The sequence below is a fragment of the Rhineura floridana genome, chromosome 2 (assembly GCF_030035675.1).
Source record: "Rhineura floridana isolate rRhiFlo1 chromosome 2, rRhiFlo1.hap2, whole genome shotgun sequence".
Taxonomy (NCBI): Eukaryota; Metazoa; Chordata; class Lepidosauria; order Squamata; family Rhineuridae; genus Rhineura; species Rhineura floridana.
This window is the reverse complement of record NC_084481.1, coordinates 99,000,590-99,022,569: the sequence shown is the minus strand read 5'-3', so window position 1 is coordinate 99,022,569 and position 21,980 is coordinate 99,000,590. Positions and strand designations below refer to the sequence as shown.

At 42.6% G+C, this 21,980-nt stretch overlaps 1 protein-coding gene across 6 annotated transcripts in view; it reads right to left on the bottom strand.

The window, feature by feature from the left end:
* The window catches only part of COL18A1 (collagen type XVIII alpha 1 chain), a 228,100-nt gene that overhangs the window by 80,824 nt on the left and 125,296 nt on the right, over positions 1–21,980 (bottom strand). For all 6 annotated transcript variants that reach the window (XM_061609743.1, XM_061609738.1, XM_061609739.1 and 3 more), the window contains one exon: positions 4,969–5,513. In XM_061609743.1, the coding sequence (XP_061465727.1) occupies positions 4,969–5,513 (545 nt within the window). The remainder of the gene's footprint in view (positions 1–4,968; positions 5,514–21,980) is intronic.

Here is a 21,980-nt window from a genome sequence, read left to right as displayed (position 1 = left end):
TGATGCTACTATTTGTTTATATTCCTGAAGATAATCCATACTTCCGTAGCATTTATTTAGTCTTAACAACTATTGTACACATCTGAAGCACAACACATTCTTTCCTAAAAGTCCAAACCAAAACATATACACCCTGTTTGCATGTAATGCTAAATAATGGTTCGGTGCTACGAGGACAAGCCGCAGTGAACCTTGGGATCATCTGCACACCCCATACACATTCCTCCTCCAGTGCAGCTGTGAAGAGGAGATTGGAAGCTTCCACTCCATGTTATTGTAACCACAATTTCTTACATCCAAACCCTAAATTGTGATTACCTCTTCATCCTAGTCTTTGACACCTTAGTTGTATGTTTTCAAGACCCACCCTATTCCTGTCACTGCAATTTGTTTTAAACTGTTTATTATCATCATCACCACCATCATCAGGGCTTTTTGTGACAGTACTCACCAGAACAGAGTACCGGCACCTCTTTTTTTTTTCAGCACTTGGCAGCCATTTTGTGCTGGCACCCTTGGCACTTCTATAAAGATATGAGTACCAGCACCTCATTTTTTAATCAAAAACACTGATGATGATGATGATGATTACCCTTATTAGGCTATATAATTTTAAATATTACATTGTTGTAACCTGCCCTGGGACTTAATGGTGAAGGGTGGGTAACTATCATCAGTGAAAACAAGAGGGCTTCATACACTGTGGTTTGACGTTGAGTCATAGTTAAGACTGAAAGGTCATTCCAGAATCCAAGGACAGTACAAGGCAGGACTGAGTCCTTGGACACCAGACTGCTCCGGACCTGGGACATAATGCTCCCCCAACACCCCCTCCCAATGTAGACAGTGTGGGCTTAAATGGGCCTGCCCCATCTTCCATGTCATTGTGTCAGCATGCTAATACACATGCCTGCCATCACCCAAGATGGCGGCAGGGCATCAACCTCTTAGGAACATCCCTGTCACCATACTGGGTGATGGCAGATGTGTGTGCGCAGCATGCTGACAGAGCAACAGAAAAGAGAGCTGGGTCAGGTGGGCCTATTTAAGCCTGCACTGCTTGCATGGAGGAGGGGTTGCCTGGGAGGGTGGAGATCCCGCTCCACACTCTGCAGCAGCATCAGGTTGCTGGGTGTGATTCGCCCCATGACCCAGTGGTGGCCCAGATCGCAGAATGGGTGCTCCACCCTCCCAGCCTAAGGACAAGCCCTTCTGGGCTGCATGGACACTTGGCCAGTGCCCAATCTGGCTGCCTCCTGGTGCCAGGCTTGCCAAAATCCACTGTGATGGCGCTGAGTATTCTGGTTCACATTGGCTCAGTTCAGATGTAATGACAAACCATGTAGCATTAGTAACAAGCATGCATAAGCCTCAAGCTCACATATTGCCTTGCCTGCCTCCTCCTTCACAAGTATGTATGGGTGGGGTGTGTGAATATTTCCATGTTAACTTCTGAACAAAGAAACAAGCTATTTCTAAACTCAAGGACCTGTGGCTCATTCTAACTGTGGTTAGAACAAATCTTAGCCTTCTGGTCTCACTGGGAAACTGCACAAACGGAAAATGAGCTACATGTGATATTGATTGTGCCCTTCAACATTGTTGGAGGAAATGGTATTACCTACCATATCAAGGCATCAACATAAACATATTATCACCCTGCTACTGTACCAACACTGTGAGGGCATTTCAGGAAGAAATATAGGCTAGGCTCCACCAAGTAAAGAGCACAACTGAACCAAAGCATCTCTTATAGAATTAATCAGAGCATTAACACTGTGCATGCCTTCTGCTGTTCTCCAGACCCAAGTGTCACAATCTGTGTTTGTATGCTATGGATTCCCTATGCCTTAACATTGATTTTTTCTGAGTAAGGTTGACATGGATGACACTAATCCTGTTCTTACCCAAAGTCGTAACTAGGGTTGCCAAGTCAGAAGCATCCAAAACCCTGAGATTTCAGAGGTGGGCCTTAGTGATGTCATGGGGGAGTGTCCTAGTGATGTCATAGGGAGAAGGCCCTAGTGATGTCATTAAGCATGATACATTAAGCATCAACCACAGTTGCTTGGAGCATACCACTCAAACAAAAAAATTATCTGATCGGAAATTAAGATAGAAGTCTTAGCTAAATGAGGGTGTTTCCATGTCCAGCAGAAATGATAGGATCATTTCTTCTCACCTGCTTAAAGAGCCTGGGTGAGGAACATTTAATCTAACCTGCTTGCTTCTGGCAAGAAGGGTTTAAGTGCCCCACCCAGCTTCTAAAAAAAAAAAAAGGATTGGAGCGGGAGAGAAAGATTTACAACACAATCCTTTTCTATGTTCACTCAAAAGTCCCATTGATTTTCAGCACAATCCTCACCATCTCTACTCAAAAGTCAGTCCCACTGAATTCAATGGCGTTAATTCCCAGGTACGTGGAATTAGCATTGCAGCTTTACTCCCAAGCTTCATATCAGGAAGGTTTTCAAAACAGGTTATGAATAAGACACATAAACTGCTCTCTTCAACAGGAAATCAGCTGGAGCATGGGGGTGTGATCACCCCCGAGGAGGAGAATGCAAGATCTTCCCCTCCTCTAGCAAGATCAGCTGGAGCGCAGGGAGTTCCAGTCCCCACTCCAGCTGATCGCCCTGCTGGTGCCGTATTAGCGGAATGCCGAAAAACGGGGCGCCAAGAAGCAGGCCCTACTGTAACTAAAAAATTTTACTGTATATGCCCACCAGGATCCTGCTGTGATCTTCTGTTGCACTGCAATCCTATGCATGTTTACTCAGAAGCAAGTCCCAATCCTGTACAGACAAAGTACTCTTTATGCTACTGAAAGCTATATATTTACTGAATTCCTGATGTGAGACAAGCAGGAAAAGGAAACTCTTTTCAGAACTTGAAGTGGGGATTAGGTATTGCCAGGGATCAACAAATCTTGTCAATCACAACCCTGACTTCACTTATTGGCTAAAAACCTGAAAGGGCAGGGATTAGAGCAGTCTGTACTAACAGAAGTTGGGGGGGGAGGGACTGACATTTTGGTTTATATCTTTTGAACCAGACCACCTAGAAACTTTAAAAAAGAAAGAAAGAAAGAAAGAAAGAAAGAAAGAAAGAAAGAAAGAAAGAAAGAAAGAAAGAAAGAAAGAAAGAAAGAAAGAAAGAAAGAAAGAAAGAAAGAAAGAAAGAAAGAAAGAAAGCAAGCTAAGAGTCCAGAGATTAAGGTGACTCACCCAGCGAGGACCCCCAAAAAACTGTGTCTCCGGGCAAAAACCAGAGACCTGACAACCCTAATCATAACCACTCAATACATACTATGTGGAATGTTTCCCCGTCTGGAGTCTGATTTAACACTCACAGGAAGGATTCCTTGAACAGTCTAACGTGTTCTAATCAGTCTGTTTTGCAGATGGTGCCAAATAAACCTTCCTCCCAATTTTGTTCTTTGAAACAAAACATATTTAAAATCATGCTTGCCACATTTGCTGCCCTTTTGCTCTTTTCAGTGGCTACAATAGGCCCTCATAATGTCTCACCTACTGCTTGGTACTACTTAAGAATATCCCTACTGGATCAGACCAGGCTAAAGGCCTGTCCCATCTCCAGCATCCTGTTCTCACAGTGGCCAAAGAGATGGCTATGGGACACCCACAAGCAGAACCTGAATTGCAACTTGCAATTCAACTGGTATTCAGTGGCATATTGCCTCCCACGAGATATAGCATAGCCATCATGGTTAGTAGCTGTTGATAGCCTTATCCTTCATGAATTTGTCTAATTCTCTTTTAAAGGCACTGAAGTTGGTGGTCATCACTACCTCCTGTGGGAGTGAATTCCATAGTTTACCAATATAAGACTATATAAGAACTTCTAGTTCAGTCACCTGCTATTACTGTTTAACATTTCGTCCTGCCTGTCCAGTTATGTACAGCAAACTAAAGAAATTATATGTTGTGTGCATCCCTGATAACTATCTAGTTCTGTTATTGAGTGGGTAGGAAAAGGCGGTCTGCACTGAAAAGCACCTTTTATCACATTTTAAAATCAGTTCTTAGCCAGTCTTGGGTAGAAGTACCCCATGCTGTGTCTGCAGACATCAGCTCTAGAGAATTCTTGCCACCTATTTTGAGTCAAAATAGCTTTCTGTGTTCATGCATAATGAACATACACATCAGAATAAAATGGGCAGAGAAAAAAAGATTTAAAACTATAAACGTTACAAGCTAACCTATATTCTGCATATCGAACACGCAAGGTATTCTATTCTGCAGCATATTTTGTGGTTTACTGGTGCTGCCAAGCATGGGAACTAGACTATCAGCTGCACAAAATACACACACACACACACACAGAGAGAGAGAGAGAGAGAGAGAGAGAGAGAGAGAGAGAGAGAGAGAGAGAGTTCTCTATAAAATAAGATCATGATTGTGCATGATGCATTTGATCTGTATATAAGGAAATACAAGAAAGAGTCCATATTTAGACTAGGGTCTCGTTTCCATGCTCTTGCATAAATCAGAGAATGAGCAAATAAAGGGATTCTCATCCCAGAATAACATATGTTTCTGTAAAAGGCAGTGAGTGATCCCACTACACATCAACGCCCAAGAGACCTCTGGTAGGCTCGCAATAATTCATGAATCACAGAAAGAGACAACTCACTATTCATGTATTTCTGAATTCTCATTTCCTCCCTGGGCCTCCTTTCTCAGCAATAAAAGGGGTATGCTGATAGGAAAATGGAGGATGAGACAGCTTGAGCACAAGACTGAGGAGAAAGTTCCTTGACAAAAACTATGAGTAAGCCAACACCACATCAAAAGATTTTGCTTGTTCCCGCATTCTTGCATTTCTGAATCACACAAGGCTGAAGCACTTATTTCCTCTCCCTTGCTCTCGCCCTCTTCGCTGTGAACACACATGTCAGTGACAATTTTTACTGGAAATATTACTTTGACGCTAGTCCATGGTTACCTGGTATTTATCAGGATCAGCTCCTCCAGCTTGTGCCACAAAAAGCCCTGAACCATCTTCCAGATCCATCTCATCAGGTGAGCGCTCAAAATGGACCCGCTCAAACTCCTCGCAGTCCATGTAGAGAACCACTTCCTCATCCTCCACACCGATGGCAAAGCGAGTCCACTGACTGACCAGGGAAGGCACTGTGAATGTGGCAGCGGCATAGGAGTTCTGAGAGCCAGGCTCCGTGTAGTAGAAGATGATCTGCTGCTTCCCATCTTTCACCTCTGATAGCTTCACACCAACATAAATGATTGACTGAGAGGCATCCGTAATAGCAAAAAGCACCCCTGCTTTGTCTGTTGTGGGCTGCACATGGAACAAGAGTGAGAAGTCTCTGTAAAAAGGACTGGGGAGGTGGTAACGAGCCACTTGTCCAGTGTTGGCATCCAGTCCAAACACATAGCCAGGACTGTTATCTGGACCATAGACTTTGGTTATCTGGTCTGGCGGGGGATCCCCAATCAGCTCTAAAAGACCAACTTCTGTGCTGAAATTTTCTGTTGAGAAAAATAAAATAACATAAAATAAAATAGGCATTTGAGAAATAAGCAGGGACAATAGTTTGCTACAACATGAACACACTCAAATAGGAGAGCCTCCCAAGGATCTCAGAGTGAGAAGTGATCTAGCTCAAACCCTTATTGAAAGGCAAAAAACCAACTGGTAAAGGGGTGGGTGTGTTAAGAAATATATTAATAATAATCGGCTATGCCTTCAGTTGCAAAGCTGAATTATTCACTAGAAAGAGTCAATGATGTGATTTGGTAAGCTCAGTGCCATAACTCAGCAAATTAAGCCTTTCTGAACCTGAATATTTTCAAGAAATAAAATATTGTCTGCCTATAAACATTCTGCTTCCAGGTGCTTTGACCGCCCTGCTTCAAGTCCATGTTTGAGATATGCATTCCAAAGGATGCTATTATGCACACACAAGTAGGGCCTAGTGAGCGTACATGCCCAGTTCTCGTTAAAGGCTCTATATGCAGAAAGGCCTGTGTCCCTGAGCTCACAACACACTCCCATGCTTCACCGCATGGAAAACCTACAACCCTGAGCAAACCAACTCTATCATTATTCTTGGCTTGCTTCGTGCTTCAAGGACTCAGAAATGCTGTTCAATTTACCATCACCCCAAAAAAACTCCCAAGCAAACTAGACACAGTTCAACAATTTGGTCTATATTAGGGAAGCTTTCACTAGATGAATAAAGTTGCCTCTCGCAATGCTTTTGGGGAAGAATTTGCCTTATTATCATTACAGTATAGCTTTAGGGGGAAAATGCATAATCTCAACTGGAAATCCATGAACCAGCTTTAAAAATGTAAATTGGGTAATCTGAGTTTTTACCTCCACCCTATGTTGCCAGTTGGATAGTCCAGAGAGAAATAATTGGTAATCAGATGCACAGCTGCATTAGTATAGTGGGCCGATTTTAGTTACCTTGTAAGGGCTGAATTAGTTTTTTTAAAAATCTAAGTTTTATCATTAAACAATATGAATTATATGAAACGCAATTATAATTGAAAAGACATAATTGAAATTAAATGCTGGAATACAACACTGAAAACAAACCAAGCAGAGTCTGGATTTTGTAGCAGTCCACTAGTGGGGGGGGAGGTGGAGAGGCTTGGTCTTTCACCCCTATTCTAAGCAGCCTGCCAAGAAAACAAGTCACCCCTGGGAACCTATGGCACACATTTAACAAAGCACAACGGAACTATTAGAAAAGCTGAATGACTAGCTTTACAATAATGAATAACAATTTTATATTTTTATTACTTCTCTCAAGAGCCAGTGTGGTGTAGTGGTTAAGGTGCTGGACTACGACCTGGGAGACCAGGGTTCGAATCCCCACACAGCCATGAAGCTCACTGGGTGACCTTGGGCCAGTCACTGCCTCTCAGCCTCAGAGGGTGGCAATGATAACATACACCCCAAATACCGCTTACCATGAAAACCCTATTTATAGGGTCGCCATAAGTCGGAATCAACTTGAAGGCAGTACATTTTTATTACTTCTCTCACTTCTCTCCAAATGGATAGTTTCTCCCATCATATGATGGGGGGATATTTAAAATGTCTCTGAGTTGTGCAGCAAGAGAAGATGTTCTCATCAAGTGAAAATGGCTACAGAAACGGGAACTCCAGTCAGATAAACTTCTTGCCAAGTGATGCTTCAAAATCGAAGAGAGCTGAAGTCCCAGAAGCAGCTCACCCAGTGTGGTGGAGTCACAACACTAGCTTCCCAGCAGCAGCATTGCTGACACAAGGAGAGGGAGGCGTAAGATGGTGGGGAGGTTAGGGCTGTACAGGCATATCAGTGGAGCCAAAATGGCGTTCCTGCTGGTGTACCCACACAGCCCCGCCCCCTGCCTTTCCCCTCGTCCTCTCCCTCATGGTAAGCAGCACCAGGCTAACCACTTCAACTAAGTCCATTAGCCCCTACTCCACTCTTGCCCCACCTGTACACAAGACTCAGGAAGCTGCCTTATACTGAGTCAGATCATTCCTCCATCTAGCTCAGTATTGTTTACACTGACTGGCAGCAGCTTTGGTAAAGGGTCTTTTCCTTAGGGAGATGCCAGGGATTCATCTTAGGACCGTTTACATACAAAGCATGAGCTCTGTTACTGAACTGTGGACAGGATATCTCCCTAAGTCCTGAAAGTGGAAGGCTCATCACTGAAACGCAAAAAGGGTCTATCACTTGTTAGTAAAGTGAAGACCTCTTACAGTACAAATCCGTTGTTGAACTGGGAGTGACTATGCTCAATATTTTTCTTTGGGGTTAGGGCTGGAGGGATGAGAAAGACACAGATCAGATTCATGCTTTAATTTTTAAAAGCAAGTGCAAAAGAGTACCCAAAGTTTAGATGGCTAACTGTTGGAGGTGTAATATATAATACTGTATTAAATCAATCAATGAAAACTAGTTAATCAGACATTTTATATTCAACTAAAATGGTGCTCCCAATTAAATCAGGCAGCAGATTATTCTTATAGTGATACAACTACTTATCAAAACTACAGACTTTAAGTGCTGCCTTAGAAAGGGCATTTCCTCCTATGTGTGGGAAGACAGGGAATGCCTTTTCTAAAACATCTGCTGTGACAAATGTATGCATCAGCTAAAACCAAATAAAGTTGTTGTTTTTTCCTTTAGAGCATTTCCCTCTCATAAGTAAAGACAATCACATTCAAATCAATCAATGAAAGGTCAAAAGATTAATCAATTAACATTTCTTTAAACAGATGACAGCTCTACAAAATGTGCATGCCGTCCTGGAAATTTTGAATGCTGACTGTTCACCTGAATATCTGGGTCAGCCCAGCAATAAACACAGAACCAGGAATGGCCCACGGCTTCTGCATTTACTGCAGGAAAACATGTCCATTTAAACACATATGCCATTCACATATGGTACTTTTTGTTGTACCCGTTTAAAACTAATAAAATGTGAATCGGCTCTGACACTCTCTTGTCCAAAGAGTCACAAAAATCTGGAGCCGACAACGTCTTAGAAAAAACAAATTTAAAAAGAAAGCTGAACAGCCCCTCTGTTCTTCCTCTTTCTAGGCAGCTATTTACACTTCAGTTAGATTACTGGTAAGACTTAAATACATAATGATGCATCCAACCCATGACATGGTCCTTTTCTTTCAAGCAATTCAGATAATACACCCTGTGTACAGGCTGCCTCCAGGCCCATTTCCAGACATTTTGTGATGCAGTGGGGTGGAAGAGAGAAAGGGCATAGCCCATTATGAGAGTTAATGCAAAACAGCAAAAACTTAAATGCAAATTGTTTAATATGTTTAGAATAGAGATATTACTTTAAATCATTTTAACAGAATATAAAATTATTAACATCAGAAGCACCATGTACCTAAGTGCTTACCAATTACCCCAATGCCTTTATCCTCATTTGCTCATTAATTACATATTTATGACAATTGTTTTATAAAGATAATGTTGGGATAGAGTGGGGATTTTGCAGAAGAAAATGGGTAGCTGGGTGGTATACTTAACCTTCCTCCCAGCTGCCAATTCTCACGTCTGTAAGTCATTTCCCCCTTGCTGGACTTAGGGGAGGGAATGGATCCAGTGGGGCATTTTCAGGGCCGGTTCCAGGCATGCCAGGGCCCTTGGGCATCAGGTTGCCGTGCACGCACGCACGCATGTAGCCCCCCCACCTACCTGTCTGCTGTCTTTTACCATTGCCCTTAATGAAGATGGTGTCCGCAGTTTCCCTAAGAGGATGACACCTCCGCCGCCATCTTTGTTGATGGCACGCGTGCGTGCTATGCACACGTATCTCTGCCATCAACTAAGATGGCGGCAGGGGCTTCAGTACCTTAGGGAAACCGCGGCCACCATCTTTGTTAAGGGCAATGGTAAAAGACAGCAGACAGGTAGGTGGGGGGGCATGGAGGGGCATGGATCGCAGGAGGGGAGCAGAGGGGTGGCTGAGGGGGCCCCTGTAGATCCAGGGGCCGTGAGGCCAGTGCCCCACCTAGCCACCCTTTAGAACCGGCCCTGGGCATTTGTAAGGGAGAACTGGCAGAACAGAAGAGCACAGCATCTTGGTAGGCATGCACAGTAAACAATTTCAGTGATGATAATAAGTGTTTTTATTTACTTGCAAAAAAAATAGGGTATTATACATTTACTCTATCAAATAATTTTGAACAGAAATAAAAAGTATATAAGCAGCTTACGATGCCATTACAATGTATTACAGTTTTCTAAATACTGTATAAGAAGTCAAGAAGTTTTCCTGGGCTGCGGAACAGGGGAGTTTGTCTAATTCACAGCCTGTTTTGAAAACCTTCCCAATATTGAGCTTTAATCCTATACTCACTTTTCTGGGAGTAAAGCTGCAATGCTAATCCCACATACCTGGGAGTAAACCCCATTGCATTCAATAGGACTTACTGTTTAGTAGGTATGGTTAGGATTGTGCTGTAAATCAGTCAGACTTTTGAATGAACATAGCAACGGACTGCACTGTAAATCTTCCTCTCCCGCTCCAATCCTATTTTTAAGCAATTAGGTGGGGCTTACTTAGGTGTCACTGTTGTTATTTGGCCAGGAACTAATACTGATTTTTTAAAAAAAATAATGTTCTGCAATGACCAACTGCTTTTGACAATAAACTTTTATAAGGGATATATGTATTTTTACATCTCCAGTGGGTGTGCATATGGAGTCTTTCCAAAAACCCTGTGAGGTAAGTTAGGCCGAGAGTGGGTTCAGTCAACCTGCACATGTTCAGAGAGAGTATGTGTGGTGTGTGTGTGCCTGCAAGCTTTTTTAATTGGTATTTTGCTATAAAATATCAGGACTGTGGAATGTTACAGTTCAAGCATGTTCACACACACACACTGCATGATTTGTGACTATAACATGATGTATCTGCACCTCACTTTTCTTCCTGGGTCCTTCCCCCCGTTTTATATTTGCAACAAATCTGTGAAGTAGGTTAGCCTGAAAGTTGGCTCAGTCAAGTTGTGCATGCTTAGAGTATATATCTGTGTGTTGGCAAGTTGGTGTTTCGGTTGTGTGTGTGTTGTTCTTGTTTTGTTTTTTTTAATTTGCTTTAAAATATCAGGACTGTGGAATGTCACAGGTGAAACAATTGGGGGGCTGCCGTTGTGCATGTTTTTCCTATGCGCACACACTTTATGGTTCATGAATATGACACGATATATTTGCATCTCACTTTTCTTCCTGGGTCCTCCCCACTTTTATCTTTACAATAAACTTGTGAGGTAGGTTAAGTTGAAAGTCGGTTCAGTCAAGCTGCACAAGATTTTTAGCTGTTCCTGTCTTTTTAATGTTATTTTAATGATTAAACGTTATTATGATTGTGTTTTTGAACTATTTATAACTGTTGTAAAATGTCTTGTGAGGGCAGAAACTTTGAAAGGCAGGTTAAAAATCTGCCTTAAGTAAATAAGTCTTAAATCAAGACTGTGGATTCAAAATAACTGTTCATATTGGTAATATATGTACATAAGTAGCAGTTCTTGCTAATAGATTGCCGGGAGGTGGTGGTGGGTGGGAATGTTGGGGGGGCCATCTGCATAAAGTGTATGGAGCCCAGGAAATCCTGTTAGCTCCCTGATACTGGATTTTAAAATAAATGAGCAGTTTCCTCGCAGTGTCCAAACGTAGTCCCAAATACAACATATTACAGTTTAAATTGTCAAAGTAACTTAATCCAGTCTTCAGTGTGCAACTGGGTTGAATACTCCCTGCACATTAGTTTTACTTATACTTCCATATACTTATATTTCCATATTTTTTAAATTAAAGCTGAAAATTCAGAGGGAAGGGTCTGAAATATCTCCAAGTCTCTTCCCCTCTGCAGCTACGACCTTGGCTACTAGCACTTTGCTTTGAGGACTTTGTTATCAAAGGCAAATGTTCAAAATCCTCACTCAGACTGCAGCCTGTTCCATAAGAATAGCATTTCACTGATTTTCAAAGCTTACATGAAACATACCAATAGCGTCAGCAACAGTGGCTTTCTGGCAATGACTGTACAGTAGAAACTAAATTCACACCAACAACTGATTCAGTGCAGTTTCAATTTATTTAGGTGGAAGAGAAAAAATCTTCCCGAAACACAACTGGAAATCCCTGCAGCAAGTCTCCCATGGCTCTGCAGAGGCCTCAACTTGGAAAGCTCATCCTGAAAATATGAACTCAGCAAAGTCTATTTCCCTTTCCATTCTAGCCCCAAGAGAACAGAGGCACTCAATGCCATTTTTATCCACTCACTAAATTGAGAATGGAGGAGGTGGAAGTTACAAGTTTCTAAATATGCAGGGAGACAGCATAGTTGACAGCACAAAGATAAATTGTTTAGTACGAGAAATACTTATTTGAGAAATTGCAAAAATTAGCGGATGGATTAAGATGGAACAATGGGTAATAAAGTTGCCAGCCAGATCCACCTTTCAAATATTCAGATTTACAAGATAAAAATAATCCTCTGGTCCACAAAAGTATGACTCCTGTAGTTCACAACTAGATTCAGACCCGGCTTGCTAGCTCTTTATTTATTTGCATACTGTATTTCTAACCCATCCTTCATCATAACTGATCACACGGTAGGACACAATAATTAAAACTTAATCGAGTTAAAACAATCACAAACAGGAAGTCCACTTAACAACAAGAGCAGGTAAAACAGACACAATTAATATAATCAGTTTAAAATACAATCCTTAAAAGCACAGAGTGGGCTATAACTTCCAGCCAATAAGCTAACTAAAACTAATATCCCACAAGTGCCTGAGCAAACAAATAGGTTTTCACTTAATGCTGAAATGAAATAAAGAGGGACCAAGTGTAACTCTGAGGGGTGGGTGTCCACAACCAAGGCACAACCACCAAGACCCCCCTTTCCCATGTCACTACGTATCGGACATCTCCAGTGACAGGACAACATAAAGGGTCTTCTCAGAAGATCTTAAGACATGGGCAGGCTGATACAGAGAAAGGCTCTCCTTCAGGTATATAGATTATTAGCCACTCATTTACTCACTTTGACAAATAAGTAGTGCTCCCCGTAAGAATGGAAGATTTGGACCTTCAGACTATGTCTTATGAACCATTAACCAGACACAATGTGAAGGAGAGTACTCACATATAGGTTCACAGGGCTAGACCAAGACATTTTGTTGCCTGAGGCAAAGGAAAAGATGGCACTCCCACCCCATTCACATACAAAAGCCAACTGGACTAGCCGTTGAATCTTGCTTCAATATAAAAAATGGGGCAACATCCTTCCACTGCACCTGAGGGTAGCAAGCTATTTTAGGAGGTGCAGGGCAGGCCCATGGCATAGATTGTTCTGCCCTCCAATAAAAGGAAACAACTGTGGGGTTCAGAAGGAACAGCCTGTGGGATGAGGGGAGGCTGCTCCTGCGGCCTCTTCCCTAGCTTTAGGTTGCCAATTCTCTCCACCTAATGGCAGGGCTGACCCTGTAGGCCCTGGGCCTGATGCTCATATAAAAAGAATGCACATGGGGGACAGGATGCCAAACCAACATACATCCATTAGAATGCCTGAACAGAACCCCTCCTCCCCACATACAGCCACAGCTCACTTAACGTGATTTAAAGGACATTTGTAGGACAAGAGTTGGCGCCTGCACTATCCCTATGTCCATTCATTCTGTGTGCTTATAATGTATAAAAACAACCATGATCACTGCCATATGGACTTTATATCCTTTGCTGGACTGTAAGGGTCCTTGTAGAGTATAGGCACACGCTCCCTTGCAGTTCCTACCTCCACTGGTAGGGCTAGAGCATGGTTCCAAACTGCCAGGATGGATGCTTCCTAAAATTGCCTCCTCTAGCAACTGATAGTTCCCAAGTTATACCTTTTAGAAGCTCTTACTCTGTAGAGCTCAGATACCATGTTCAGTTTCCATATCGCCACCCTATGTTCATGGCGGATAAAGGGGACATGGAAACTTATGACAGTCAGGCTGCACACAAGAATCAAGTACCATGGGGTACCCCTGTGACAACTGGAACCGTAACATGTCTATAGACACAGATTAATTAACTCTAAAAAACTTTGTGGAGGGAGAGAGAGAAAGAGAAAGAGAGAGAAGCCTTGTACTCTTTTTCTTTTACTCAGCCTTTTGGGGATGACAGGAATGGTCATCTGCATCACCACTGCTCACAACTCAACCTTCTGCTATATGGAAAAAACTAAGAAGTCAACAAAAGCAATTAAAACTTTGCAACAGATCTGGTTTTGCACACTGCTTTCCTGAAACTCCCCGACCGACCGACCGACCGACCGACCGACCGACCGACCGACCGACCGACCGACCGACCTATCTATCTATCTATCTATCTATCTATCTATCTATCTATCTATCTATCTATCTATCTATCTATCTATCTATCTATCTATCTATCTATCTATCTATCTAACAATTCCACATGTGTAATGTTCTTTCCCCATCTTCATTTTGTGTGAGTTAAAATAAAGCAGCTGTGCTTGCAACAAAAATATGAGGAAATCCAAGCATGTATAACATCCCCTTACATGAAATAAGCTTAAGGGCTTTTCACATAATACAAAAAAAGGAGTTTTTTCCATAACCCATAATAAGGGGAGATGCTTGTTTGCAAACCCATGTAAATAGATAGCTGGGAACTTCACCAGGTACACATTAACAATTTAATTACAGACAAGGGTCTCCCCTTCAACCACTGCAATGCAAATGCCTCTTTTCTGTGTCATGCATGAAGATTCTCAAACAATTTTGGCATCCAAAACCACCACCACATGCTGTATGTTCATGGCCCTTCTGCTTGAGCTCCAGGGAAAGTCCTTCCCATTAAAGTGCACAGCTGTGAGACAGAAATCTAACTGGATGGGGGGGGCAAAGGTTTGGAGATTTATCCAACTCCGTGCTCTGTACTTAATACTAACCTTGTGTCACCTTTGAATTAGCTTATTTGCAAAATGAGGTAAAGCTCACGTTTTCACAGCAGGAAAACACTGCACAGTTCAAGCACAAAGGAGGGCAAGTATTTGAGAATATGAATTGCAGTGAGCAGAAATAAGAGTGTGACTCATAGCTTTCCCTTTCCCCACCCACAACCTCATTCTCATGTACATAACCGTCAGTCATCTTGAACTGAAAACTTTTCCTAGCTGCACTTTCAAAAAGTTGTAGAACATCTGGCAGCAGGAAAGATGCCAAATGGCGACAGCAATCATTGACTGGATTTGAGGAAACCTGTTGCCATGGAAGAGGATGTGCAAACATCATGATGATATGGATTGAGGGTATACTTCTTCAAACATGATTTGAAAAAGGTAAACTCTCTTTAGAGCAGCCTTCATCCATGCTGACTGAGTTGACAGAAGCCGGAATCCAAAACATCTGAAGGGCACCAAATTGGTGAAAGTTCCTGTAGAGGGAATAACTATAGTACCACTCTTCAAAAGAAAATGTTTTATAGAAAGCTGGATCTATGAACTTGTAGTATGGCCACTTACAGCTTTCCCTATTTGATTATTTTTTTAAAACAAGAAATTATCCCCTACCTCAAAATTGCTAACCCTACGTTCAATGGTGGCTGGTGCCCATTGGGATTGGAAAGGTGCCCATTGGGAAGGCAGGGAGGTCAACAGTAAATAGAGCCAGAGCCAATGACTGGCAGAGCCAACTTGTTCTAGTTTTGTCCCCCTCTTCTTTTCTGCTGAATTCTACAAGCAGTGAGACTGAGGAAGATGCTGACAACCAGCGCCACTGCCTGGACTGGTTGTAATTAGGAAGGCAGGCAGGTGGAGGCTGGCTGAGGGCAGACTGAGGTTGGTGGGGCATTGCCCCCACTTGTTATAATGGACCAGCTTCTACTGCCTGTATTCCTAATCATAAAGGTTTGACATTACGGTCTCTGTTGACATTTGCAAGAATGAGGTGAACTCCAAATAATATCTAGGGGCTTGATAACTATAAAAGGAAACAAAGCATTACACTAAATTCCAGGAATGGGTGACTTGATAGGAGGGAAAACACATAAGGTTGCAAAAGTGGGAGGGACTGCATGGCGGTGGTTCCACTCCTACTTGGCAAGTCAGCTCCAGAAGGTGGTGCTTGGGGAACATTGCTCAGCACCCTGGACTCTCCAGTATGGGGTTCTGCAGGGGTCAGTTCTGTCCCCTATGCCATTCAACATCTACATGAAACCGTTGGGTGCGGTCATCCAGAGCTTTGGAGTGCGTTGTATGTATGCTGATGACACGCACCTCTATTTCTCCTTTTCATCTTCTTCAGGTGAGGCTGTCAATGTGCTGAACCGGTGCCTGGCTGCCACAACGGACTGGATGAGGGCTAATAAACTGAGGCTCAATCCAGACAAGACTGAGATGCTGTTAGTGGGTGGTTCTTCTGACCAGATGGTGGATGTCCAACCTGTCCTGGATGGGGTTGCACTCCCCCTGAAGGAGCAGGTTCGTAGCTTGGGGGTTCTCCTAGAACCATTTCTGTCACTTGAGGCTCAGGTAGCCTTGGTGGCATGGAGTGCCTTCTACCAACTTCAGTTGGTGGCCCAACTACTTCCCTATCTGGACAGGGATAACCTGGCTTCAGTTGTCCATGCTCTGGTAACCTCCAAGTTAGATTACTGCAATGCGCTCTACGTGGGGCTGCCTTTGAAGACGGTTCGGAAACTGCAGCTTGTGCAAAATGCAGAGGCCAGATTGGTAATAGGGACCAGATGGTTCAAACATATAAAACCGATTCTGGCCTGTTTGCATTGGCTGCCTGTATGTTTCCGAGCTCAATTCAAGGTGCTGGTTTTAACCTATAAAGCCTTACACAGCTTAGGACCACAATACCTGATGGAACGCCTCTCCCAACACAAACCCACCCGTACATTATACTCAACTTCCAAGGCCCTCCTCCAGGTGCCTACTTGGAGGGAAGTTAGGAGTCTGGCAACAAGGGAGAGGGCCTTCTCAGTGGTGGCCCCCAAATTATGGAATGATCTCCCTGATGAGATGCTCCTGGCACCAACACTGTTATCTTTTCGGCGCCAGGTCAAGACTTTCCTCTTCTCCCAGGCATTTTAGCATGTGTTTTTAAATTGTTTTTTAAAAAATTGTTTTAAAATTTGTATATTTGTTTTTAATGTTTTTAATTGTTGTAAACCACCCAGAGAGCTTCAGCTATGGAGCAGTATACAAATGTAATAAATAAATAAATAAATAAATAAATAAAAGTAAACTTCAGCTATGCAGTGATATACAAATGCAATACATACATACATACATACACACAATTATTTTGAATTTCTGTGACCCAGCATCAAATTTCATGGCATCATGTAAGCTGACACCACAGATTTTTCCAGTTCTGATACAACGGTAGAATAAAATAAGCTGTTTGTTGCTTGGAACAATAGGAGAGAACATAGGAGATAATTGGAGTAAGTGACCCCTTGACCTCCTAGAAGGGTACACCACTAGAAGTATACATATCCACTTTCAAATAAACTACAGTGAGTCAAACTTTTTGAAGGCATGCGTGCACCAGCTGTTTTCCCCAGGATATATTCAGGAACAGCTTGTGCCATCCACACAGCAGCCTGAGTGGAGTCCTTGATTTGGGCTCCAGTGTTAGGTACATTTGCATTTGCCCATAATGCATTTGCCCATAATGTTTCTCAATGCCCAAGCATGCTATTTCTGCACCAACCCTGCCACTTTCTATTCACTTTGCCCTTCTCTGTTCCAAAAGGTGAAAATAAAAATAAAAGGGAGCGCTGGTGGAGACACTTCTCATGGCTGTATCAGTGTTCCCTCATTGCCAGCATTTACAGTGGGAAAAGTTTCAAAAAGGGGCAACCAGGATAATCAAGGGGATGAGCAACTCCCCTATGAGTAAAGGTTGCAACGTTTACAGAAAAGGTAAGTTAGTTGTGACATGATAGAAGTTTATAAAATTATGCATGGCATGGAGAGAGTAGATAGAGAGAAGTTTTTCTCCCTCTCTCATAACACTAGAACTCATGGCCAACCAATAAAGCTCAATGCAGGAAGATTCAGGATAGATTAAAAAACAAGTACTTCTTCACACAGCACATAGTTAAGCAATGGAACGTGCTCCCTGAGGAGGCAGTGATGGCCACCAATCCGGACGGCTTTAAAAGAGGATTAGACAAATTCAAGGAGGATAACAGTATCAAAGGCTACTAGTCATGATGGCTGTGCTCTGCCTCCACAGTCGAAGACAATATGCTTCGGAATACCAACTGCTGCAATGGGGGAGAGCGCTTGCGGGCCTCCCATGGGTATCTGGTTGGCTACTGTGAGAACAGGATGCTGGAGTAGATGGGCCACTGGTCTTATATTCTTTGCTCATGGAAAATCTGGATCCAATCCTATGAATCTGGTTTGTTTCAACAAACCGTAGTTAATTTTATCCACAGTTCAGGGCACAGATCACACACTAAACTAGTTAAAATGGAATTGGAAGCTTCTGATCTCTTCCTTAGAACCACACTGAAAGAGAAGGGTGGGGGGAAGCATGTAATTCCAGGAGGAAGCTAGGCTCATTCTTAGAAAACCATGCTCTAGCCACAAAGTACAATGCAACTTTTAATCTACAATCCTATGCACCAAGGGTAGCCAATGATATTGCTGGACTCCAGCCCCCAGGCAGCCCTAGGCAGCATGGCCAAAGGGTCAGGGATGATGGGAAGTTAACATAAGAACTTAAAGAAAAACCCTGTTGGATCAGACAAATGGCCCATCTAATCCACCATCCGGTTTTCTCAGTGGCCAACCAAAAGCCTATGGGAAGCGCAACAGCAGGACCTGAGTACAACAGCACTCTCCCCACTTGCATTTCCCAGCAACTGGCATTCAGAGGCACAGTGCCTGCCACAGCAGAGGTAGAGCATAGCCATCATGTAGCCCATCAACATCGGGGGCACCACGTTGGCTTCCCCAACTACACACACTTTCTTGGAAATAAGTGACACTGAACCCTGTGGAACTGACTTCTGAGTAAACAAGCAAAGTATTGCACTATTCGTTCAATGAGGAAAAATATTTTAAAATAACGAATATAACAACACTTAGCCTCTCACCCACACTACTCCTCTCATACAACCTCTCCCTGTATTGCAAATCCCCTTCCTCTACTCCATGAGAAAGTCTCCTAGATCGACATTCCATGCCTCCCAACTTAATTGTACATTTTTACATTTCGAATGGAAATGGAAATAATTATAACCAAAAGTACATTGAGGTTTTTTTCTCAAGGCATGCTGCAGTTTCCATATCCAGGAATTATTCTCTTACCATCCCCAGAAGAACATCTGGCCATGTGCACGACCTGACCCTCACAGCAAATCCTTATTTTTCTGGCATTATTCTACATCTCCTCTCAATCACCCACACAGTGGGTGAGATTTTTTTCTAACATATGTCAGTTCTTCAAGCTAAAGCCAAACAGTACAAAAAACCCTCCTTCTCTCTATATATAAAAAGTTACACTCAAAATGCTACATAAAAATACAAACCTTCAATTACATACATTTTAGAAATAATAATAATAAATCAACATACAGCCAAAATTGCTACAATTCAAAGATAAAGAATGTGCAGGGAAAGGATGGAGTAGAAGATGGGGGAAATGAATAAATTCAAAAGGGCAACAATGTAAACCAAAGAGGTTCTCAAAATTGAAGAGACAAAACTGTCTACTGTGTTAAATGATGATGCAGACATGAACCCAGGACTCAGAAAACACAATTCTACTTCAAACCCAGCATCAAAACTAAAACAGACAGACAAACCTGATAAGTAAAAACATGACTCCCCCCCCCCAAAGTACTTTGGTGCAAATACAGGAATGCACTTGGCTTCCCACGCTTGTAAAGCACTCATGGATTAGGGGGGGGAAATTATTTTGGACAGAGAGATAACTTCAATCACATCCACAGACTTTAAAAGAAAATATCAATTAACAGCTGTGTTGCTTCTACTCTCACCATTATAGGAGAGGTTATCTCGTTCAAAAAAGGGCATTGTGCTTTTAGAACCCTCCCCATACTCGGGGTGGGGGTGGGGAGAGGGAACAATCATACTAAAGAGTTACACTATAATAACCAAGACGAAGCTAGCAAACAAGTTTTGCCTCCAGAAATGCCACCTGCAACACAAACATTCTGCAGTTTTTTAGAGAAATATTAACCACAGTACCTAAGCTCATGGACTCATAAGCAAACAAACTGACCCTGTCCTATGTGCTGTTTGCATTTTTGTTGTACCCACATGCTGCTTAATCTCCAAAAGACATTAGCCTAACAAATTTAAAATCTGCTTGACCAGTAAAAATCTGACACACAGTGGGTGTTTCTATAAAATGTTGGCAGAGATGGGGAAAAACTGAAGTCAACAGAAAACATTATTTTCTCATGAAGAATTAAGATGGTGAAAATTAGACCATTTCTCCATCAGAACAAACAAACAAACCCTAATTCTTTCAAGTCCATAAAACGTTGCCATTTGGCCTTTCCAGATATTATGTTTTCAGCCATAGGATCTCAGAAACCATAGAGAAGATAATTGAGATAACAGATTAAAATGTGCAGTCAAAGATATTTCACTCCCACACTCAAGTATGTAACATAAAGGGAGGCTGTCAGACCTACAGCCCACAGGAAATAGCAGAGTGACATTCTACATGATTCCAGGATGCAGGACCGTGATCCTTTCTGGCCCTGCCCAGTGTTTATACTGTGAACAAAGATAACCCTGTGTCTGTTGTGACTCACACATTGCCACAAGGAAAATTAATGGCTCCTAAAGCATGATCAGTAAAAGGAAATTACCAGATGCTTACCCTTCCCCCTTTTACACACAACATATTGCAGGAAGTTCCCAAAGAAGATCTCCAGGCCCATCTGAATGCTCCATAATCCCCAGATTTCCAGCTTTTATTTAAAAAAACAACTCTAGCCCTTGTAGAACCTAAAATATAAAGCAAAATGTGCAGGCACCATTCTGCCCGTTATTTTGTGAAAAACTACCTGTTCCTGTATTTCAGTGTTTTCAGTTAATGATTGAAGTGATATCAATGACTGATGATTAATAAAGCAGATCTAGCAAACTGGACAAAGAAATATCTAGAGCACTGATTCCCACTGATTGTCTTGGTGGACCACAATGATTTTTCTGTCTGTTGTAGCAATTGTAATGCACTGTGCTGGGTCTGTATAATTTTTAATAATATTTTTATTATTGCTTCTTCTATTTCTTATATTGCATTTCATTGTATTACAATTTGCATTCCACAGAATTCAAATTGTAATACAATATAAGAAATAAAAGAAGCAATAAAATACCATTAAAATCAATATGAATATTCAATGCGGACATGTTGCAGGCCACCTGAATCATAGAATCATAGTATGAAGCTCACAAAACACTGGTGATCCACGAGTCACAGTTTAGGAACCCCTGGTCTAGAGTGACACACCCACTGTCTGGAGAAGGAATTTCTGGGTTCTTTTTTAAAACTTTTTTTTTGTGGTCTTCCCCAGAAGCAGCTTGCCAAGTGGGGCAGAGCCACTACCAGCAGATGGGTCACTGCTGCTTACCAGGAGGGAGAGGAGAAACTGGTGGGGAGGGTGAGCACAGTGCAAATGCAATGGCAGGGCACAGAATTGGTTCCACCAGTGTGTTGCACTGCACTAACCTGCCCACTGGTTCACCTCTCCAGCAAGCAACAGTGACCCACCTGCTGGCACTGGCTCTGCCTACCTGGCAAGCTACTTCCAGTCTGCCCTGGCTAACTGAATGCTTCCACAAAGAAAACAATTCTGGCATCCTGGAGTTTAACATAGCTTTGATTAGGCAGTAATGTAGGAGCGGGGAACCTTTTTCAGCCTGAGGGCCACATTCCCTTCTGAACAACCTTCTGAGGGCCACAAGCCAATATTGGGCAGGGCCCGAGGCAAAAGTGGATAGAACAATTAATACTAATTTTAGCTTTAGAATCATAGAATCATAGAAGAGTAGAGTTGGAGGGGGCCTATAAGGCCATCGAGTCCAACCCCTTGCTCAATGCAGGAATCCAAATCAAAGCATTCCCGACAGATGGCTGTCCAGCTGCCTCTTGAAGGCCTCCAGTGTCGGAGAGCCCACTACTTCTCTAGGTAATTGGTTCCATTGTCATATGGCTCTGTTAGGAAGTTTTTCCTGAAGTCCAGTCGAAATCTGCTTCCTGCAACTTGAGCCCATTATTCCATGTCCTGCACTCTGGGACCATCTAGAAGAGATCCTGGCCCTCCTCTGTGTGACAACCTTTCATGTACTTGAAGAGTTCTATCATAGCTCCCCTCAGTCTTCACTTCTCCAGGCTAAACATGCCCAGTTCTTTCGGTCTTTCCTCATAGTGCCTTG